A 21,314-nucleotide genomic window follows, 5' to 3' on the forward strand; every position below is an offset into this window, starting at 1 on the left:
CCCTAGGTATTTCTTTTGTTGGTGTGGCTATGGGAACATCTGCTACCTCCCACCCCCAAGCCCGGCCTAAGAGCTGCCCCATTTTTGTGCCGTTGCAAGGTTCGGGTTGGAACCTGCTACTGCTTGTGTCACCCCTGACTTGCAGTGCCTGCTGCATGCAGCCTGTGGGTGTGAGTGTGGGACATGCTTGTGATGCCAGAGGTCTCAGTGCAAGCCAGGCCTTAATCCATGACACTGCTGCCTTGATGCTTCCAGAAGTATAAGTCGATGATGAGAGTGGTCCCAGCATATGCTGGAATTCTGGAGTCTAGACTCATGTGTTTAGGAACAGACCTGACCTTTGGGGGAAGTGCACCTTCTTACTAGTTCAAGGCTTTGGGCGGAGTCCCAGGCTTCCCTTGTTCACCTGCCCTTGACTTTGGTGATAAACCAGTTCTCTGGTAGAGACTCAGGCACGAAGATAGAAGGACAGTTTGAATTCAGGCCCTCAGAAGCATTTTTGTCAGCAGCATACCACTTAGGGAAGGATAGGTGCTATGAGCCGGCTTACCTGGGCTCTTCTCTGTTTTAATGATGGCTGACTTCTCATAAATACCATAAATAGCCAGCTTTGGTGGAGTATACTTTCTCAGAGTCTGTTCCAGGAGCCTGATCTGTCAGAAACACCAGCCCCAGCCCTTGAGGTCTGGCCTTGAAGGCTCTGTGGGCGCATCAGCAGATCAGAGGTTTGTCGAAGGAGTGCAGCCAACAGAATAGAGAGGTCTGGAGGAGCATTTGCGGCAGCTCCTGTGGATTCCTGATGACTAGATGGGCCTCAATGCTGGATGCTTGAACATGTAGGCCCGCCTCCCCCTCCCAGGCCTTCCCTAGCCCCTTGGGCACTCCTTGTCATGGAGGCTGCACACCCCTCTCCACTTGCCCGTGCACTGCGTTTCTTTGTTGCGATCACCTTGTCTGTTGTCCCTCTCCTCAAGATGATTGCCGCAGCCTTGGCCCAAGGCGGGATGCAAGTAAGAGCCCGGTTCCCGCCCACCACTGCCGTGTCTGCTGTCCCGTCAAGCTCCATCCCTTTGGGCGGACAGCCCTCAGCACAGGTATTTACGGGGCGGCACCCAGGGCCCCCGGGAAGCTTGGGGCCCTCTGAGCACCTTTGTGAGGCACACTGTAATCTCGGTGACTTCCTTCACAGTGTGGCGCTCAGAGTGCCTAACCAAGCTTACCTGAGGCCATACCCGGCTCGTGTTTCTTGAGGGGATGTGAGTAAATATCTGGGCTTATTTTCACTTTAATATTTTGAATAGTTCCAATGTTTTCATTTTCTGGAGAAGGTGGGAGCCAAATATCTTTTTGAAATTTTAATGTTTTAGATAGTTATGCTACTGTCATTTTCATGGTAAAAATAAAACAGAAGCTAAGCAAATAGTTTGACTTTCTAGGGCTGTGCTTCACATACTATAGCCATTAGCCATGCCTGGCTATTTACATTTAAATTAGTTAAAATTAAAAATCCAGTTTCTCAAGTTATGTTCAGTTGAAATTCAATTACATTTCAAGTACCAGTAGCCCCTCAGGGAAGCTAGTGACTTTCATACTGGACAGCACAGATTGTCAAGTCCATAGGTACGCAAAGTTCTGTCAGACTGTGGTGTTCCAGAATTTACTACACACACACCCCTTTCCAGATAGATAAAGACCTCTGTATACATTACAGTATTTCAGGGATATGGATTTTTGGTTCTTTTATGTTATGAAATTTGGAATTTTTCTGTGATATATTAATTTGTTGAACAAATAATCATGTGCATTCTGTGGGCACCAGTCTAGGATTCAGGGGCTAAAAATGGAGATGAATGAGGTTCCCCTATCGTATGGGCTTTCCATTTTAGTGGGTTTTCCATGAAAGCTTCAGATTTGCCAAAACTTTAAAATTCTTTTTCTCTTGTAAGGGAAATGCATCTATAATCTTAGCAGATAGTAGCCCCTGCCTTTCCCTGGCATCTTCAGGATTTAAACCCACTCCTCCTCCCCTATACAGGGCCAGACACACCGGACGTTCAGCTCGCCATAGAGCTGGTTCCAGAATTGGCATGCAGCTGTTTTGTGTCCTTGTCCCTTCTGAGAAGAGATAGCATATTCCGGAAATGCATTGTTAAAACATAGCTAGGGGCCACGCTTGCAATCCCAATAGGGATCCCACCCGAGTTCTCAGCAGCTGTCACCTCTGGACCTTGGTGTGTCTGTATGGCATGTCATGTGGCTGCTAGTCACCCCCAGCCACCTGCATGTAGCCCCCAGCGGGATGTGCTTCAGCATCGATGATGCCTCTCTGGTTTGTTCTTTCTTTCGGTGAAAAATTGTATTCAAGAAAACAGGCTCTTCTTGAGATGGGGCTCCCTCGTCTCTGCCTCTTCTCCAGCGCTTTCCTAGGATATGTCCCATAGTTACATCTTTCTGCTGTGGTGGGGACTCTTCACAGATAAGTCAGGATTCTGTGCCGGGCACATGCAAGACACAGTGCCCAGCATGGGAGTCCAGGAGTGACATGGGTTCCTGTCCCAAGCAGGTGGCACTATAGTGGGACCCACATTCCACTTTGCTCTGGTGAATGACTCCTGGGGACATATCATGTGCAGGGGTCCAGGAGCTCAGGGCAGTTCCAGAGATGTTTGGCAGGTGCAGGTGGTCCCAAGGGTGCTGGAGTACATGGTACTGCCAGCCTCCCCTGAGGTTTCTTCACAGCACGAGGCTTCCCAGACCGGCCTTGCTGTCCTCTGGCCCCACCACCCATCTCTGTTGCTTCCCCTCCACCCACTCTCTCCATCTACCCTGCCTCCAGCCTTGTCTTGGGAGGCCCCCTTCTCACTTGTCTTTGCTCCCTCACTGAGGTGCCTGGATTCCCCCCACTAGCCATGTGACCTTGAGCAAGTCACTTCCCTCTGAGCTCCTGCTTCCTGTCTGTGATCACGTAGGTGACAAGGTGTGGGGTACATGAGAGGCACTCAAGCTCCCTCCCTGTGAGGTGTAACGTTTATGTTTTTGGGTTTTGTTAGTGGTTGTGACAGATACACCCATGCATGTGACAGACACACCCATGCCTGTGGCAGAATGTGCCAGAGAAGTGAAAGATGCAGAGCGGGAGCACAGTTCTCCCCAACAGGCTTGTCACAGACTGAGGGAGCATAGCCATATTGCTCTCCTCGGTCCCAGAGGCCCGCTGGACCCGACAACAAACCTGAGGATCAGGGGTCGCTGTCTTGTTAGCAGCCTGGCTAGGGCAGTTCTTTCTTGACATGGGCCTTTGGGTGACTGTTTCCCACCCTAAGTGTATCTTTGGTTACTCTGGATTTGGGATGCCTGGGAGCCTTGGGCTGCCCGGTGCTGATGCCCAGAGAGGCCTTCTGAAGGCCTGTGAGGGCCAGTGTTTGCTGCCAACGGGAATTGTGCATTTTTCCAGAGGAGCTGTCAGAGGCAAAGAGATCTGGATTGGATGTTGGAGGCCAAGTGGATTTCTTTAGCAGCTTTGCAGGTGGTGACCACAGTGGCCAGAGGGGCAGAGCCCAGGGCTAGACATGGGAGGAGGGTTTGGGGAAAAAGCAGAAGCACTGAGCTCGTACCTTCAGCCTGGGCAGGCTGCTGTTCACTGTGTTTTAGACCTTCTGTCTCATGCCTGGGGGAGCTGTGTGCGTTCAGTGGCTCCGTGGAACCCAAAAAGCAGAGGGTGTGGGCAAATGCACCCTATTTTCCTATGGTCTAAATGCTGAGAGTGCCTCTTAAAATACAGCCTTAGACATTGAGGTGGGATGTGAACTTGAAGTAACCTTCCCGCTGTAGTACCCAACAAGTGCCTCATTCCCTTTCTGAGAAGCACCAGGCAAGAGCTGAACCCCTCTAGAAGGGACAGCTGCTTGAGCAGAGTTTGAGGATGAGATACCACTCTGGGCAGGTTGGGGGCAGGTGGGGCCCAAATGATCAGGAAAAGACCAGGTGAGGAGGTTTGACCTACATATAGGCAGGAAGAGCGAGAGGCAAGAGGCAGCTTCAGGGATTACAGGACAGAGAATGGCAGCATGTTGGATTCAGGAAAAGGGGAAGTGATGGGTGGGGCTCGGTGGGCAGGTGAGGAGCAAGGCTTTACAGGGAGGGCACCTGTGCCTGACAGGCCAGGCCCAGAGTGGGGCCCCAGGGCCTTTGCTTCTTTTCCTTAGCACCATAGTTGGTTCTCTGCATGGACTTTTCTGAGGCAACCTGTTTACCTTCGTAGTCCTAGGAGTTGAGTAAATTCTGAAACATACTTTCTAGCACAGAGGCTATGAGGCCCTGGGACTCAGTGTACCCAGGTACCGTGAAGGGGAGCCCTGCACGGGGACAGCTGCTGTGCTTGGTTCACCTCAGCAAACTAAGCCACTCTAGGCCCATTTGTGCCCTTGCCGGTGTCAGCATAAAACACCTGGAACCATTTTTCTCACCTCAAGCTCACTCACTCCAGCTTCTCTGCTCCAGGCTAGGGGCCTGGTCAACAGGGGTGGGGACAGTCTATTCCATCTTGGGTTCAGTGCCTCTCTGACCCAGCCATGTTAGAAGTGTCATGACGTGGTCTCCGTGTGCCCTGCAGCTCCATCCTGCACACTCGGTGGGAGGGGTAGGAAGCTGAAGAGCAGGCGGGGAAGGATGTTTCTCTCCTGGAGCTTGGTCCAAGCAGTACGGGAGAAAGGGCAGAGCCTCATGCCCACCCCGGCCTGGCCAGTGGGATATGTGGGTGAGGAGGGCGGCGTTCTCTGTTCCTGGTAGGATCTGGGCTCCTCCAAACACTCCTTCCTGCTCCCTGACACAGTACTGGAAAGCAGCAACCCACTCCAAGGGATCCTAACCCAGCGCCACGGTGGAGTAGTGTGTGGGAGAGAGGCGTGACGCCGCACCAGACGGTGGTGTCCGGAGTTCACTGTGAGAGGCCAGAGTTGGTCTGTCAAATCGGACAGTTCCAGAGGTGGGCTGTGCACTGGGCTTCAGGAGGCAGACTCTGAGGTGATGCTCAGTGTGCAAGGAACTGCCTAGGCCGTGGGAGAGGCCACTGCCAACCTTCGGGAATGCTGAGTTGGCAGGGCCTTTGGGGTGATCCCAGTTTGACAAAGGGTCGTGCCAGTATCGCCAGGCACTGGGCAAAGCAGCTCTCTGTGAGGCTCATTCCAGGGGAGGCTGGGCACCCAGGGCTGGCAGGCAGCTGACTCCCCACAGCTCTCCTCACCATCTGGAACTGCCATCTTGAACTTTTTCTATGGAAAGTGGTTATTTCACACATCCTTTTTCCTGATGCCTGGGTGATGTGGTTTCATCCTGTGGAGTTCACAGACGAATAGGGCACTGCCCTTGTTGATGACAGTGGTGCAGTTGACTCTGTTGTGTCCTCCCCAACGAGGACTGCAGGTAGTAGGGGGAACCCCAGTTCTACAGGCAAGGAAACAGCTTCTGAGAATGATGCTGGGCCGCTCACCTTTCTCAGTGGAGCCCATGGGTCCAGACTGAGAAGCCCTGGGGCAGGCATGCTGGTGAGGGCTGACAACAGGACTACTTTTTTCCATTAAGTGCAAGATGCAGTCTCTCCCTGTGGCTGGGGGGCGGGGGGGGCGGGCTGAGGAAGTACATGGAAGCATGTGGCAAGATGGTCCCATCTGTCACAGAGTGGGGCCCACAGAGAGCTCACAGACCAGGGGAGGCTGGTCAGTGCCATCCAAGGCCATTAGCCTTCCCCAGCCTCCCGCTCCACAGGCTTCCACGCCCATGAGGTAAGGACATGGGGATGTCTTGTTCCAGCACAGAAGGCCCAGTTCTTCAGGAGTCTCCCTGCCGTGGAGCAAGGGCTACACGGGCAGCCTGGCCTTTCTGCCAGCATTTTGGTCACCATGTGCTTGTGTGTGTGTCCACAGGGTGAGGTGTGTGCCTGTTAGTCTTTGAGAAGCAGGGCATCAAAGGAAGACAAGAGTGTGCGGTGAGGCTGTGTGAGAGAGCGGGGCTGTGTGTGTAGGTGGAGTCCTCGGGCCCAGGCAGGTGGGAGCAAGGGGACAGCGGGAGTGAGAGAGTGTGCGAGGCGAGCAGGCTGAGCCCCCTCCACTTCCAGGTCAGCCAGAACAGCCTCACCATGCTGTCCTCGCCGTCGCCGGGCCAGCAGGTGCAGACCCCGCAGTCGATGCCCCCTCCCCCCCAGCCGTCCCCGCAGCCCGGCCAGCCCAGCTCGCAGCCCAACTCCAACGTCAGGTAGGCCTGGCCGGGGTGCCCCTCCCTGCCTGGCTCACAGGGAGGGCCCTGCCCGGTGCCCACGGCTCACAGACGTGCTCCCTTTCGATTTACTGCAGCTCCGGCCCTGCCCCATCCCCCAGTAGCTTTCTGCCCAGCCCCTCACCACAGCCCTCCCAGAGTCCAGTGACGGCGCGCACCCCGCAGAACTTCAGCGTCCCCTCCCCGGGACCTTTAAACACCCCTGGTAAGTTGGGCCTAGGGTGGGCACAGCCTAAGACCCAGAGCCCCTCGTGTCACCCACACACAGCCCTGCGAGTTGAGGTGCTGAGAGTCACTCCCTCACCCTCATGAGGCCTCAGCTTATAAGGGGGTGAACAAATTCGATCCCCTTGGAGTGCAAGCACCCCACCTCTTAAGGGCTTGCAGGGAGCTGGGCCTTCATGGGCTGGGCGGCACTTACTGAGCTATGTCCTGCAGTGAACCCCAGCTCAGTCATGAGCCCAGCAGGCTCCAGCCAGGCTGAGGAGCAGCAGTACCTGGATAAGCTGAAGCAGCTGTCCAAGTACATTGAGCCCCTGCGCCGCATGATCAACAAGATTGATAAGAATGAAGGTAGGGGTGGAGCCGAGGTGAGAACAGGGGCGGGGTTGGGGCTCGCAGACCCCTAGGCTGTGTGTCTTAGTGTCCCTTCTTTTGTTCCAGACAGGAAAAAGGACCTGAGTAAGATGAAGAGCCTTCTGGACATCCTGACAGACCCCTCCAAACGGTGAGCTTTGTCCTCAGGCCCCTGGGGGTGAGTGCCGTGCCATGGCTCACGGAGGCTCCCTGGGTGTTCAGTTGGCCCAGCCTAGGTAACAGTGCGGGTGTTTGGTAACAATGCGGAGTTTAGAGAAGGGGCTCCAGGGCTCTACTTAATTGTGCCTCCTGAGGCTTCACCCCTTGCCCCTACCTTCGCCAGCACATAAACTCTGCCCTGTTACAGGCCATTGCCAGGGTCCTCACCCTTCTACCTTGTGGCTGTCACGGCCGTGTCTCATCAGGCCATTGGCCAAGTCTGGGCTTGTAGTGCCCTTCATTAATCCAGCTGGCTGAGAGAGACCTGTCTTCATCGCTGCTCCTGATTTAACCTAGCAGTGGCCTTGGGCAAACACCTGTGTCTCAGTTACCCCATCTGACAGCAGTGACTCACACACATTAGCTATGAAAATGAAACAAGACAGTGCCTTAAGAAGCATTCTAAAGGCAGTGGAGCGCCAGGTTCTCAACACGGCACACATGCCCCTCCCCGAGCCATGAGACTGCTCTCGGCGCCAGTGCCACAGAACTAGTCTGGCCTTTGAGATACTTCCTTTGGCTCAAGCTATACTCCCCTTCTAGAAGGTCTTCCCTGTTTTGTTTGTCTGGACAGAATGCTGGACACTGCAGAACAGGCCTATAGGAGCTGGACAGCCCACCAGGCCTTCATTGGGGTTATCTGGCCAGAGTGGGCAGGAGCTTGGCCTCTGTGCCTCCCCTTGGCTCGTCACATGTATGCCTTGTTCTGCTGACCAGGGCCAGGCCGCTCCTGGGGTGGGACCACCTACCTTAGACTCTGGGTATGGGAACGGCTGGTCAGCTGGCTCCATCCAGGGGATACCAGATGGGTAGTGGTTGGGATCAGCATGTGAGAGCTGCCAGCTCATTCGTCCTCTAGCCTGGAGGGTCATGCACTTGGCCTCTCCCCATAGTTGCCCCCTGAAAACTCTGCAAAAGTGTGAGATCGCCCTGGAGAAACTCAAGAATGACATGGCGGTGGTGAGTGGGGCGCTGTGGCCTGACGGTGTTCCGAGGGCCGCAGGCATCTCTGGGAAGGTCAGGGCACACCTGCTTAGTGACTCAGAACCACAGGCTGGGAGGAATCTTCACAGTCCAGGGTGGGCAGAAAGGGCTCACCACTCCACTTGGGGACCCTGCCCAAAGACTTCTTCCAGGTCTGACTGCTGTGGGTGGTCGGGAAATGGAAGAGATCTCCCTTCACCCCTGGGCTGTGGGCTTTCCCTCAAGCTGCCTCCACTTGCCCAGCCCTGGGTGGGGGACTTGGGGAGAATGTGTCCAGGATTAGCTATTAGTCTTCAGGGGTTGGAGGTGGTGGGGAAACCTTGGGAAGTCTGGCTATAAGGATGAAGGTCTTGGGGTCTGGAGAGCCTCCCTAAGAGTGGGCTGCTGACCCCACCTGTCCTATCCCAGCCCACGCCCCCACCACCCCCAGTACCACCAACCAAACAGCAGTACCTGTGCCAGCCGCTTCTGGATGCCGTCCTGGCCAACATCCGCTCACCTGTCTTCAACCATTCCCTGTACCGAACATTTGTGCCAGCCATGACAGCCATCCATGGCCCACCCATCACGTACGTACAGCCCAAGGCTTAGCCTTGCAGTGGGTACTGGGTGGCAGGCCACGGGCCACAGCCTAGCCCAGTGTGTGGTCACCACGGCCGCCTCCTCCAGGGCGCCAGTGCTGTGTGCCCGGAAGCGTAAGTTTGAAGAAGACGAGCGGCAGAGCATCCCCAACGTGCTCCAGGGGGAGGTGGCCAGATTAGACCCCAAGTTCCTGGTGAGCTTGGACCCTTCTCACTGCAGTAACAACGGCACTGTCCACCTGATATGCAAGCTAGGTGAGTACCCGGGGAGGGCAGAGCTGGCGAGGACTGAGCCCAGCGCAGCAGCCCCAAGGCTTCCAGGCTGTGCCTCAGAACAGGCCCAGCCCACACACTTTCACCTGTCCCCTGTGTGCCAGGGAAGCCCCTCCCTCCTGTCCAGTGTGGCTCTGCTTGCCCGAGGCCCTGCGAGTCAGAGTGATCTCCAGGCTTTGCAGCCTCACCAGAACCTTTTGGGGTGTTCAGAGCAGGACTGTGAGAAAGGCGGGCGGGGTCACAGGCTCAGCCTCTTGTGTTGCAGATGACAAGGACCTCCCTAGTGTACCACCACTGGAGCTCAGTGTGCCTGCTGACTACCCTGCCCAGAGCCCACTATGGATTGACCGGCAGTGGCAGTACGGTGGGTGAACCGAAAAGGCAGCTGCCGGCGGGGGTGTGGGGGGAACCCAGGGCAGGCGGGGGTCAGCTCTGGGCAAACAGAGTTTTCTCCACAAGCTAAGGCCTCCCTCTTCTTCTCTGGCTCCCTCTTTGTGGACAAGATTGGGTTGCCCAGTAATCACTGGAGAAAGAAAGGCCTCAGTCCCCATTGTGTCCATTTGCCTGGCCTGCAACTCCAGGGCATCCACGTCCAATGGGTGAGGAATGAGGAGACCCAGTGTTTCAGTGGCCCTTGTGGGCCTCTTCAAGGCTGACGGGGGCACAGATAGGAGCTTGGACTCATGGGGACCCATCTGGGTGACGTGGCCCTAAGCTACAGGCCCAGAGAGCTTCATTGATGAGGACAGTCACCCTGAAGCTCAGACCTGGCACATGGAGGACCAAGATGGGGACCCTGAGGCTGTCACTAAGGGAAAGCCTTGAGCTCTGTGTCCATTCACATTCCAGTTCCCAGTGACACATGGGCCCAGGAGAGCCTGCAGGCCACTAGCGGTACATGGCACATGCCATCCCAGGTCACCGTGGCTGGGTGATGTGCCCCATGTCAGCTCTTTGCCTGTGAAGGCACCCCCCCACCCCCAGCCACCCTTTCCCAGAGAGTTGCTTATGTGGGCCGGGATCCAGGCGTGTTGCCAGCTGTTCTGGCAGAGGGTGCAGCGCTCAAGGCCCACTGCTCTGTTGCAGACGCCAACCCCTTCCTCCAGTCGGTGCACCGATGCATGACCTCGAGGCTGCTGCAGCTCCCCGACAAGCATTCGGTTACAGCCCTGCTCAACACCTGGGCGCAGAGCATCCACCAGGCCTGCCTCTCGGCTGCCTAGCTACTACCACTGCAGGGTCTCGGGCTGCCAGCCCACCGGGGACCATGGGGTCAGCCGGCAGCCTTGTTGGGGCCACAGAGGACACGCCTCATGTTGGACCTTTCTAGGTGTTGGCTCCCTTAGAGAGCCTGGGCTTAGGTTAGCTTTCCTGCTTTTATCTTTTGCCTTGGGGACCTACCAAACATTTTCCCACTTACACAGGACTGGGACAAGCGGCTACGGAGTTGGCTGCATCGATGGTGGGGGTAGGAGTTCCTCCAGGGAGGGGAATGTGCCCCGTTCATCGGGCTGCTGTCCCCGTGGCCTGTGCAGGGCCCATGTCCTTAGCAGCATGGGGGAGAAGTCAGGCCCTGTCAGAGCCCCTTGTGTGTCTGTGCTCCAGAAAACACTCTGCCCGTTTCTGTGGGGGAACATGGAGAACATAGGAAACCCTTAAAACACACAGAATCCTCTGATCACAGTGTTCGGTTCAGACCATGCCACTGTTGGCGTATGGGCCATGTCACAGGGAGGCTCCCAGATCTCGGGGTGCCAGCTGCGTCTCGGAGGGAAGTCTGCCCTGCAGGTGGCTGTAAGTTCCCACCACTGGCTGGGCCTCATACCTCATGGTGTTCTCCCTTCGGGCCTTGGGGGTCTGCTCAGTACTGTAGGCATGCTAAGGAGCAGAGGCTTCTGGGAGGATCCTGTCTCTGGCACTGTGTGTACCAGCTGGGCCCACTCACGGGTTGGGGTGCCATCCTCGGGACCTGGCATCCTCAGAGCCACTCCAGAGATTGAGGCTCCTTGACGGGGCTTCAGCTGGCCCTCTGATGACGAGAGGTTCCCCTTTTGTATGTGCACTACCATGTCACCTGTGGTTCTTATAATAAATTTATTATTCCTGTGTTTGTCATGAATTCGTCACTGTGCCCCACCCATCATGAGTCCAGGACCCAGTGTCCAGTGAGGGATATTGTCTGAGTGGAGCCAGGTCCCCCAACTTGGACATGACCATGGGTGCCCAGACCTTAGTTCACCTCATCTAACTGCTGGTGCCTCATCCTGGTTCACCCCCAGGTTTCTGACAAAGTTCCTGCTCCCTGAAGCTGGAAGAGGCAGAGATTAGCACGGAAACGGCCAGTGGGGCCAGAAGGACTGTCCTGTCGGGTGAGGTTCAGCACTAAATTGGCCACACACACCCATGAGATGTGCCACGAAGCTGCTGTTCTGGTGATTGTGGGGGGTGATATGAGGCCCTCAAAGGATGGGGACATCACAGACTGGGGCCCCAGTGCCCTGGAGAGGACCGTTCTCATGTGGCTCTCCACAGAGGAAGGTGACCTCAGCATGGCAGCTCATTGGCTATTTGCTGGTGTAGACACAGGATGTTGCTGAGGCAGGTGGATGGCATCTCGCCCCCTGGAGTATCTGGTTAGGCAGGAAACCTTGAGTGCCCATGTGCGTGGAAGGTAGCCCCCGGCCCAAGAAGGGAGCACATGCTGTGCCCGAGTTAGTTTTTAGCAGTCCCCCAATTATACGTAGCAGAGCTAGGAGCCCTCCTGGGGCAAGGACACCTGACAGCCAGAGACAGACTAAGACCTGGGAGAAATGAGCTTTATTTTGTCTTCAACAGATGGGGTAAAACTTATAATGTGTTTTTGTGTAATTGCAGAATAGCTAAATACTGAGCAAGAAAATAAACAGTTTCTCTGTTCCGAGAACAAGGACTTTATCTACCATGAGTTTGGTTTATGTGGAATTAGAATTCTTTTGGGATGCTGCCTAGAGAGGGTTAGTATCTCCAGCTGTGACTTGGGCTGCCAGGAACACTCAGAGCACCGAGCGGTGCAGCCGCCGACTCTGTACCACCTGCAGCCTTTTCTGCCTCTCGGCAAAGTTACTCTTCAGGGTCTGCTTCAGTGCAGGCAAGATGGCACGCTCCGCTGCGGGCACTGGGCTCAGGATCAGGCTGGCAGGGGCGTGACAGGGAACAGCTGCTGGGTGAGCCGCAGAGCCAGGGCCTGCTCTCTGTTGTGCCTGGCCCTCCCTTCGTTGTGGGCACCCCACCCTCCCTGTGCCCCTTGGACTCACCATTTCTTAGAGACACCCTTGGGGACCTTGGGGAGTTGCATGACCTCCTGGTCCCTGATGAAGGAAGAGTCAACGGTGAGCCTCACACAACCAGGCCCTGTCATAGTGGGGCGAGGACTGCGCCAGGCACTTACTTGGGAGAATTCAGATCAGCCTCCTCAGGGGCAGCCTTAGGCCTCTGGATTCCTTCCAGGAGGGACTTGAGATGCTGCAGCTGTAAAGCAAGGAGAAGAGGTATGGCAGCTGCAGCTGCAGATGCGCCAGGGCCACCCCGGCCACCTAAGACTCACCTCTTGGGCCTGCAAGAGATTGGCGTTCCACAGCTGGCGGATGACCACCTCACACTGCTGAATCGAGGTGTGCTTACGCAAGTGGGGGGGCAGGCTCATCAAGGGGGGTGCCCCCATCACCTGCTTGCCCTTGTGCTGGCTGCCTGCCACTGAGGTAGCCTCTGGATTCAAAGTCTCCACTTCTTCATCTCTGAAATGGTCATTGCAGCAGCCCAGAGGTAGCCTGCCAGGTTGGTCTAACTATCTACCACCTCTCAGGGCAGTACCCTCACCAGCATGAGGCCAGTGTGGGAAAGAGGGTTGTTGACAGCCTCCTTGGGATCCGGCTGCCTTCTGATGACCAGTGTGCTCCAGGCATCAGTTGGAGGTCTCTGGCACCAGCTGTGAGCTAGGCCCATCCCTTCCTCCCCTCTCGGTGTACTGAGGGTCAGATGTGGTTTGAGGCATCCTGACCACAAATCCGGTGGGGCTGGTCAAGAGAGAATCTAAGGACCATGCAGAGAAGCAGGAGCTGGTCCTGCTGACTGCACTACCTGAAGGACAGTGGGATCCCCTTGTCAAGTGCAAAGCCTAGACTCACTGCTGATTTCTAGGGAAGTCCCAGAAACAGGGGTATCACCAGAACCTAGTCCAAATCTGTCCTGACTGCCTTCCAAAAACCAAGCAAATTTCCCAGGTGGAGCCTGGGAAACTGACACTTCTCAGTGAAAAGCAAGCTCATTTGGAGGCCAGATTCTTTGAGAAAGCGGTGTAGGGGCTGCTGCTGGCCCCTCTTGTGGGCTCAGGTAAGCACGGGGACCCTGCAGGACTCCCAGTTTGGTTCATTCTAGAGGCTGGCCCATTTAGAAAGCAAAGTTGATTCCGGGATGTGAACCTACTAAATGCCTTACTTGGCTGGCCCCTGTGCCCCAGGGGCTCTGTCCAGCTTGCTGTGAAGCAAGGCGGCGACAGGGGGCTCCTCTTCTAGGTCCACCTTCTGGGGAATGTCAGCTTTCGAGTCTTGCTTCTTGAAGGAGCCGGGCTGGGGCCTGGCCTTGCCTTGAGAGCTGGCTACAGGTCAGACCCAGACAGGGCCAGTCACTGTGGGTGTCAAGAGCCAGTGCCCAAGTCCTCCAGGATCAGCTGTGTGCACCCAAGGAGCCCTGCCCCCTGCCTCAGTTTTCTCCTGGTAAAGGGGAGATGACAACAGACCCTCCTGCTGGGAAACACTAATGAGGGTCTGAGGATGAAGCCATTGCGTGGTGCCTGCTGAATGCTCTGACACACTTGGAATGGGCCAGTCTCCTCCCAGGGCTTGGAGAATGCTGGGGCTGGGGGTGGCCTCATAAGCTGTTCTCTGAATGACTGAAGAGGCACCCATTTTGGGGCACAATGAAACAATGAGACGTCTAGTCTTGGCCTGCACAGGTTTACTTTCCAAAGACAAAGCTCATGGCCCGCCTGGGTCCTTGGAAAGGACAGGGGCCACTTCTGGTCAGGATGCCTGGCTTCTCAGGGAGGCGGAGTGGGGAGAAGAGGCTCTTGGCTCTCCTTACACTGTGAAGGACAGACACCACAAGCCCAGGGCTCTGTAGGCAGGGACATGTCACCTGAGTCCTGCCTGCTTTGTGGGGATACTACATTCTACCAGGGCAGCCAGTCAACCACTCCCTCCCTGGAAGACCACTCAGGGAGGCTTGGGGGACACCCAGGGCTCCTCCGGCGGTGAGTCTGCTCACAGCCCCACCCCAGGGTGGGCCTAATGGGGACCCTATGCCCCACGTTGACACTGTGCTCTTTGCAAGCAGGCCCGCCCCGCTTTTGCAGCCTGCCTCTGGCCGTCCCACAGTCCCATCCCGCTCTGCCTCAGCCCCCTTCTGGTGGTTTCAGCTCACTGCACCTTTCTTGGCCCCTTAACCCCTAAGTCCATGGGTCCTGGCAAAGAAGCTCCTCCAATGGCTGCCCAACAGAGAACCACTAGGGGCTTTTAGGCCTTAGGGCCAGAGTGGGGCACTTGCCCCTCCCCCAACCCTGGGCACATGAAGAGTGCTGGCACGCTTACCTGAAACCGTCGAATTTGAGACAGACTTGATGGACTGAAAGCTGGAATTGGAGATGCTGCCTGTAGGAGAACGCACAGAGGTCAACCCAAGATGGCAGCAGCAATTTGTCCCAGCTTCCTCAGAGGCTTCTGCACATCCATCATGGGCCAGGGGCTGGGCCCACTTGTGTCTGCCTCCTGGCCTTGCAGGCCCTGGCCCAAGTATTCCTTCAGAGCCCTCCCCAACACTGGTAAGGCAGCCCCACACCTGGCCAGTGCCAGAGGAAACCACCTGTAGGAAAAGTGGTTTCCAGATGGCCATCCAGAAAGCAGGAGGTCCTGAAGGGGCAGAACCTCTCCCAATGTCCCATCAGTGACCCCCCCTCCCATACTGCAGGACTGGAGTGCTAAATGGACCACACTACAAGCCCAGGATAGCTCGCTGGTGCTACTCTGCACCCCCTGAACAAGGGCTCCCACCATCCCATTTTCTGTGTGCCTCCCAGAAAGGAGGACCCCTGGGCACCCCACAACTGGGCCTTTCCAGGCTGGCACCACTCACCACTCAGACCACCTCCCAGTGTCAGATTTGGCCCCAAAGGTTAGTGGGAAGAGCAAGCCCAAGACAACCTGGGCATCCCTGGGCTGAGCTGGGGAACAAGGCAAGGTGATTGGCCCACAGATGAGGAAGGGCCTTGGACAAGTGGCTGCAGGCCTCTGCATCTGCACTTCCTTCCCCCAAACCCCACAGTCACTGCAGAGATGGCAGGAAGGATCCCTGGATGGAGTGTGCCCAGAGTAATGGGGCTGGGGCTGTGCTATGCCCCCCAGCATTTCGGAGGGAACCTGGAGCCAGCCAGAACGGCAAGCCAAGCGAAAGAGCCCACCAGGTAGCGAGGCTGGTAAGGGCAGGGGGAGGGTCTGGGCAGCCCCCACCCCCAGCTGCTCTGCCCACTAACCCTACTGCACAGACCTCAGGCCTTGGGCTCCCTGAGAGTGGCACCTGCTGTGCCTGTCACCCAGACCTTGCCTAGGAACAGTGGCATCTGTCCAGGTCTTGTAGGACTCCTCCCCACTGGGACAATTATGGGCCAGTGCAGCTAGGTGGGTACAGGCGGTCTAGAGGGGCTGCACTTGACAGCGGTAACCGAGGACTTCAGTCTTACCTTTCTTCTGTGGCTTCTGATTCATTATTAGCTTATAATGGAGATCTGAAAGCAAGCACATGCTGTACTCATTTTCGAAGCCATAGCCCTTTTGAGAGAAACTTGGCTTGCCCTGCCCATTCCCTCCCTGCTGAGTTCCCCAAGAGACTTCATTCATATCCTTGGCTGCAGGGACCCTTCCCCGTGGACCAAGCCTGGCCTTGAGCATCCTCAGGCAGGGAATGCCTCTGGCTATTCCCTGAGCCAAAGACCCTGATGAGAGCCTTGCCCCAAATCCAACCCTTCTCCATGATATCTATGGGGTAACCTCTACCAGGTGGGGTCCTGGTTCCAGAGGTACAGGGATGAGTCAGGATGTTCGAGCTCTCCAGAAGCCCCTGGCCATGGGCGAGCAGATGTAGTCAATGGAACAACCGAGTGATGACACCCAAGACATGGGCTGGCAACATCCAGCCTGAGCACCATGGTGGGACTGGGGTGAGACTCTGGAAGGCATAGGGAGGGCAGAGTCCTGATATAATGGATATCCAACGATGGAGTACTTTGCACTCCAGGTAAAGGCAGCAGGAGAAAGGAGAGTGAGAAACTCAGGTGGAAAGCTCTAACTAAAGGCCAGAGGAGCAAGGTCCCATCATGGAGCCTCAAGTTCTGCTTCAGGACTGGCCTCTGGAGGTGAGGAGGCAAATGGGGTGTAAAGTTAGGAAGGGAGGTCTTCCTTGAGGAGCTGCATGGGCACAGGGGCCAAAGCGTTATGTGGAGAGGCTGGATGGGGCCCAGGAATTCTTCTGGGGCCAGCATGTCTGCCCTTGATCTGGGTGTGTTTAGTGTGTGAAAATTCATTGAGTTGTATACTCCTACTTTGGGGGGCATGTTTTACTTCTATAAAATTTTTAAAAACGGGGTGGACCTGGCTCTGACCACAGAGGAGGCTGCTGGCCAGGTGACTGTGGGAAATGATGCAGCCAGACCTGCCCCGGTCAGATGGGCAGATGGCCAGATGGCCAGGAGGGTACCTCCCACGATGATGGCCTGGGGTTTTTGGCCTGGGGCAGGGATCCCAAGCTGGAGATCCATGTGGCGGACCCCGGTTGGGGCTTGCTCCACTGTGTCCTCCCTAAACCCTGCGTGTTCAAGAATCCAAGGGCTGTTTCGGTGCTGAAGACCCTGGGAGAGTACGGGGGAGGCAGGTTTGCATGTCTCCGGGCCCCACCGCGGGGGGGCGGGGGGGGGTGCCCCGCCCCGGCCCCGCCGCCCATATTCACCCTTATTCTCCCGCTTCAGATGTTCAATCTCCTCGTGGAGCTTGACCAGAGTCTCCGAGTGCTGCTGCTGCAGGAACTGCAGGCTCTTCTCCAGGTCCAGGACCCGCTTCTGTGCCTCGCTGATCCCGAGTTGAGTGGCGTGCTGCCCCGGGTGCTGGAGGACTGCTGGCTGGCGCTGGCGCAGGCGCGATGCGCCCCGGGAGCCCTGGGTTCCCGAGCTAGGGGGCCGCTGCCCGGCTGCCACCCCTGCCGCGCTCATGTCACCGACGCCGCCGCCTCCGCTGCCGCCGCTGCACGTCCACTTGCTGGCCTGGCTGCCCCGGCCTGTCGCCGGGTAGCCATGGAAACGGGCGCGACCGAGGGGGCGGGGCGTGAATGGGGCCGGTCCCGAGGGGCGTGGTGGGCGGGTGGGGGCGGGGCCTAGGGGCACGTTCTGCCAAGGTGTCTTCTGACTTAAAAAAGGCATCCTCTGGCTTAAAAATCGGAGAATCATCTGCCTTTACAGTGGGCCTTAATGTTCAATTTTGTTCGCTTGTTGTGTTTTAATAGTTCAATTTTTGAATAGATGTTTGATTACAGGTTCAAAAGTCAAAAGGTAAAATTTCCACTTCCAGTAACTGCAGAACCCCAATGCAAAATGAAATGTGGACAAAATGTATGAAACAGCTGTCTGAAGACACTGTAGAAGGACAAAAAGCAGCCTGGAGCTGAGGGCTCAGTTTACTTTACTCAACCAAACCTCAAACAGGAAGCCACCGGCTTGTTGGCTCTTGAAGGAAGAGGATGGAGTTTGGGATGGCCACTGCAGCTGAAAATTGATGGGGTAATGCTGGGTAATTTGGAGCCTCAAGCTATAATTCCCTTCCAATGAGGGGATGGCCCGAACAGCACGTGTATGGGTTAAGATTCCAGGATCCCAGGGAAAGAGAGGGCTGGAAGGCCATAGAGCTAAGAGATTCATTCACCACCAACTCCAAGGACGACTTGGTAAATGCCTCAGTTTTCCATTTAAAACCCAAAAGGCCTCACCTTGAATAAGGAGTATGTTCTAGAAATAAGAGATTTGCATTAAAACTATGGGCAAAATCAAAATATATCTATCCAAATAAGATTGAAAGCCCAGCTTCCACAAGGTCATGGTGATCTTCCAGTAATTCAATTGCCTAGAGAACAAAATGTAACACACTTCAGATAAGAATAACAGAACCCAAAATCTCTATGACACATCATCCACGGTCTGATATACAATAAAAATACCAGACAGGCAAAGAAACAGACAAATGTGATTGAGTCAAGAGAAAAAAATTCAAATTCAATCAACAGAAAGAGATCCACAAATAATTTTAGATAATACAATTAACAGAAAAGTGCTTTATAAAAAATGTTTAAAAATCTACAGAAAAAGATGGCTACAGTGATTGAAACCACAGAGAATTTTAAACATGAGTGGGAATATATATTTTTGAGACTTTTATATAAATATATATTATATATAAATATTTTTTAAAAGAAATCTTAGAACTAAAAACATATATCTGGACTTCTGGTTTCCTGGTCTGGCACATAAGGAACTTGGATGCCGCCGCTCCCATTGACACAAAAAGAAAAAAGCTGAACAAACTGAAGATCGATAGATAACTCTTAGGTCCATTAGAGAATCGAGGTCACAAGGCAAACTGCTCCCCAAAATTGGAGACAGACAGGAAGACAAAGAAAAATCACAACTTACTGGAACAGAGATCTCTGCAGGAACCAGTACCATGGTGAGAAAGTCCAAACTATAATTGATGAATTGCTGTTCATCATGTGACATAGTGTGGACAAGTTTTGAGAGTTAAAATTCCAGGGGTGGGGATCTAAGAGGAGGGTCCAATCTTAAGCAGCTCTTATACATTTGTGAGTTTAACCTCCAGGAGCCCTAGCAGGTTCTCACAGGGAAGAATGGAGAAAAATCTCCTTGTGCTCCCAGCAGAAGGAAGGGAAAAGTCCCTATTTTTAAATGTGCTTAGAGCACTCTGTTCTTCCTTACTAGGCCTGCCCTCAAAACAAACTAAGAGCGAAACTGGCTAAGATTTTACCAGAGCCTAACTGCCTTGAAGAAAGAGAAATACCCAATTCTAGCCTCATCCTGCCTTCCCTCTCTCCACACGCTACCACCATATCGGTAGGGTTTCTGAATAAAAACAGGGAAACACAAGTGAAAGAACTGCTCATCTCAGCCCTGATTTAAGTCTCTAGGAAAACCCAAAGACGACAAAGAAAAAAACAAGGGCGGCTCCTGACACCTACGACTACAGCAAGCAATAAACACAGACTAATCCCTAACCAAATACAGAACTTCACACTGAAAATCTATTTACCTCAGTTCCTTCTACCCAGTACAGCATGTCCAACTTTCAGCAAAAAAATTACAGGGCATATTTAAAGGCCAATAAAGAGAGTTTGAAGAGGCATAAAGTCAGTATGTAATATTTAAAATAATCGAAGAAGAAATAGAAATTGAAGAATATTACTTAAAAATATGGAGAGGAATATCAGAAGAAACAGCTAAAAGAATAAAAAGGAGTCCCTCCAGGAAGCTGGAATATTCCTTCATTATCCTTTTAATGTGCATGGGCTCAGTAGTGATGGCCCCTCTTTCATTTCTGATGTTGAGAGAGGAAGAATAAGGCAAGAGACTGCTAGTTTTTCCCTACAATTCTGAGAGTACTCTTCGACTTTTTAAATTAGATATATTTGTTGCTCTGATAAAAATAAATAAAAATTAAACCAGAAAAAAGTATAAGAAAAATTAACACCCTAATAGAAAAAAATAAACAAAGACATTAATAGACAATTCACAAAATACACAGGATGAACTGACATGAAAAAATGTTTAATTGTAAACTTTCATGTAATGCGATGTGTACCACTCTCTATAATTGATCTTCATAATGGTGATCCACAACATTTTAGACTTTTTTCTACATCATTAAGGGAAATTTAAGTTATTTTTATTATAGCATCTGCCTCCCCTACCAATCAAAATTTCTTGGAATGGCTGAAGAAAAAAAAAAAGGTATACTTTACTAAGCTATCAATACAATGGAAAAGGAGAAATTGCCACCAGTGGTCTAGAAACTGTGAGAAATTCCTGAAAGAGGGAAAATAGGGTCTCATTTATAAAGAAATGAGTCTAGAGGGAACCTTATTCAAAATAGGAGCAAGAGAGAACTTCTGTAACACGGGAGGACGGATAAGGGGATAAAAGTTGCCCGGAAGAGGCTCCGGGGACCATCACTGGGTGACTTGCAAGGGCAATGCCCTTAGCGCTGCTTGGCCAGTTTCTGATTGGGATGAGCAACAAATAACAGTGACAGTGGCTCTCAGGATTTAACAGACACTGCAGGCTCTGAGGGCTGGAAGTGCCCCAGCAGCAAATGAGCCCCTTATCTGTAAACTACCAGCAACCTTTTCTAGCATCAGAATATTTCATTGCCTTTTCCCTGTAGTCACTGTCAGCAAGCTGAATCCATAAACAAGGATCCACAAAGAGGCAGAACAGAGAATCACTAAATATTTGAAAACCGCCACGAAAGGAGAAATGCAATAACAAGAATACCTGAAGAAACAGTTAATAGAGCAATCAGAAGAAGACTGGGGAAAAAATACACTAATCTCCTCAAAAGTATTCAAAACGCTGTTCGTGTTCATGGGAAAGTAATAAAACTGGAAATTAGAAGCAGTTCCCCTTCCTCCATCATGACTACCTCCTCCTGCTGCTGCCCCTGGTGCTGCTTAGCTCACAGTTGAAAGAAATTCCAAACCTAAAGACATATTTAGTTTATTTGAACCAAAGTTTAGTGACCAGTCACAGAAGCAAAATCTCCAAGGATTGAGAAAATGCTCCAAGGAACAGCAGTTTTGCAGTTTATTTTATACATTAGAATCAAAGGAGGAGATGTAAAAAAAGGTTGGTGACAGATTAAGGGGTGGAGAGAAAGTAAAGTGGGAAAATTTCTAGGATTAAATAAAAAGTGAAATAGAGAAATACATCTTTTACATTGGTGGGTGCAGGATAGTTAATATTTCACATAGTTTACATAAGTATGCAGTTAAAAGACAATGAGGAATGTTGGGGTTGTCTTACCCTGATTCTAGGGGTGTTTATCTCTGGAGGTCTGGAGAAGAGGTTCATTCCGACATTTCAAATATGTTATTCTATGCACAAAAACAAATGAATAGGGCTTGCTCAAGTAAAGATTACTCTATCATGCAGGCCTTCTGACGCGATTTCCCATTATAACCCACTCAGGAATATTTTTTATGATCCAAACATCCCATGTGGTTACTTTTAGTTATTTAGTTTGTCAACCTTGCCAAGGTAGGCCCCTTTTGTTC

General features: G+C 53.2%; 2 protein-coding genes across 10 annotated transcripts in view; one reads left to right on the plus strand and one right to left on the minus strand.

The window, feature by feature from the left end:
• Positions 1-11,830, plus strand: part of MED15 (mediator complex subunit 15) — a 55,894-nt gene extending 44,064 nt beyond the window's left edge. For 4 of the 8 annotated variants that reach the window (XM_016120137.2, XM_036221543.1, XM_016120141.2 and 1 more), the window contains 10 exons: positions 975-1,094; positions 6,113-6,249; positions 6,348-6,475; positions 6,709-6,843; positions 6,934-6,997; positions 7,959-8,025; positions 8,458-8,618; positions 8,719-8,885; positions 9,169-9,267; positions 9,990-11,013. In XM_016120137.2, the coding sequence (XP_015975623.2) occupies positions 975-1,094; positions 6,113-6,249; positions 6,348-6,475; positions 6,709-6,843; positions 6,934-6,997; positions 7,959-8,025; positions 8,458-8,618; positions 8,719-8,885; positions 9,169-9,267; positions 9,990-10,126 (1,215 nt within the window). In that variant the 3' untranslated portion in view covers positions 10,127-11,013. Of the gene's footprint in view, positions 1-974; positions 1,095-6,112; positions 6,250-6,347; positions 6,476-6,708; positions 6,844-6,933; positions 6,998-7,958; positions 8,026-8,457; positions 8,619-8,718; positions 8,886-9,168; positions 9,268-9,989; positions 11,014-11,182 lie in introns of those variants that run through there. The other 4 variants (XM_036221542.1, XM_036221544.1, XM_016120139.2 and 1 more) reach the window with 3 other exon arrangements.
• LOC107497841 (coiled-coil domain-containing protein 74B) lies at positions 11,703-17,277 on the minus strand. 2 transcript variants are annotated; one of them, XM_016120143.2, is made up of 8 exons: positions 16,935-17,277; positions 15,673-15,717; positions 14,528-14,587; positions 13,377-13,536; positions 12,487-12,676; positions 12,331-12,410; positions 12,197-12,250; positions 11,703-12,074 (listed from the first exon to the last, which is right to left on the minus strand). In XM_016120143.2, the coding sequence occupies exons 1-8, from the start codon at positions 17,191-17,193 to the stop codon at positions 11,936-11,938; spliced, it is 987 nt and encodes a 328-aa protein (XP_015975629.1). In that variant the 5' UTR covers positions 17,194-17,277; the 3' UTR covers positions 11,703-11,935. The 2 variants fall into 2 exon arrangements, with proteins under 2 accessions (XP_015975629.1, XP_015975630.1); XM_016120144.2 differs by lacking the exon at positions 15,673-15,717.
• Positions 17,278-21,314: the final 4,037 nt, after the last annotated feature.

This window comes from Rousettus aegyptiacus, unplaced genomic scaffold, assembly GCF_014176215.1.
Source record: "Rousettus aegyptiacus isolate mRouAeg1 unplaced genomic scaffold, mRouAeg1.p scaffold_m13_p_5, whole genome shotgun sequence".
NCBI classification, from domain to species: Eukaryota; Metazoa; Chordata; class Mammalia; order Chiroptera; family Pteropodidae; genus Rousettus; species Rousettus aegyptiacus.

Coding starts and splice junctions, on each gene's coding strand:
- LOC107497841 (XM_016120143.2), bottom strand. CDS start 17,193: ATGAGCGCGGCAGGGGTGGCAGCCGGGCAGCGGCCCCCTAGCTCGGGA. Junction 13,537..14,527: donor CTCAAATTCGACGGTTTCAG/GTAAGCGTGCCA, acceptor TCTGACCTGTAG/CCAGCTCTCAAGGCAAGGCC. Junction 12,075..12,196: donor AAGGGTGTCTCTAAGAAATG/GTGAGTCCAAGG, acceptor CGCCCCTGCCAG/CCTGATCCTGAGCCCAGTGC.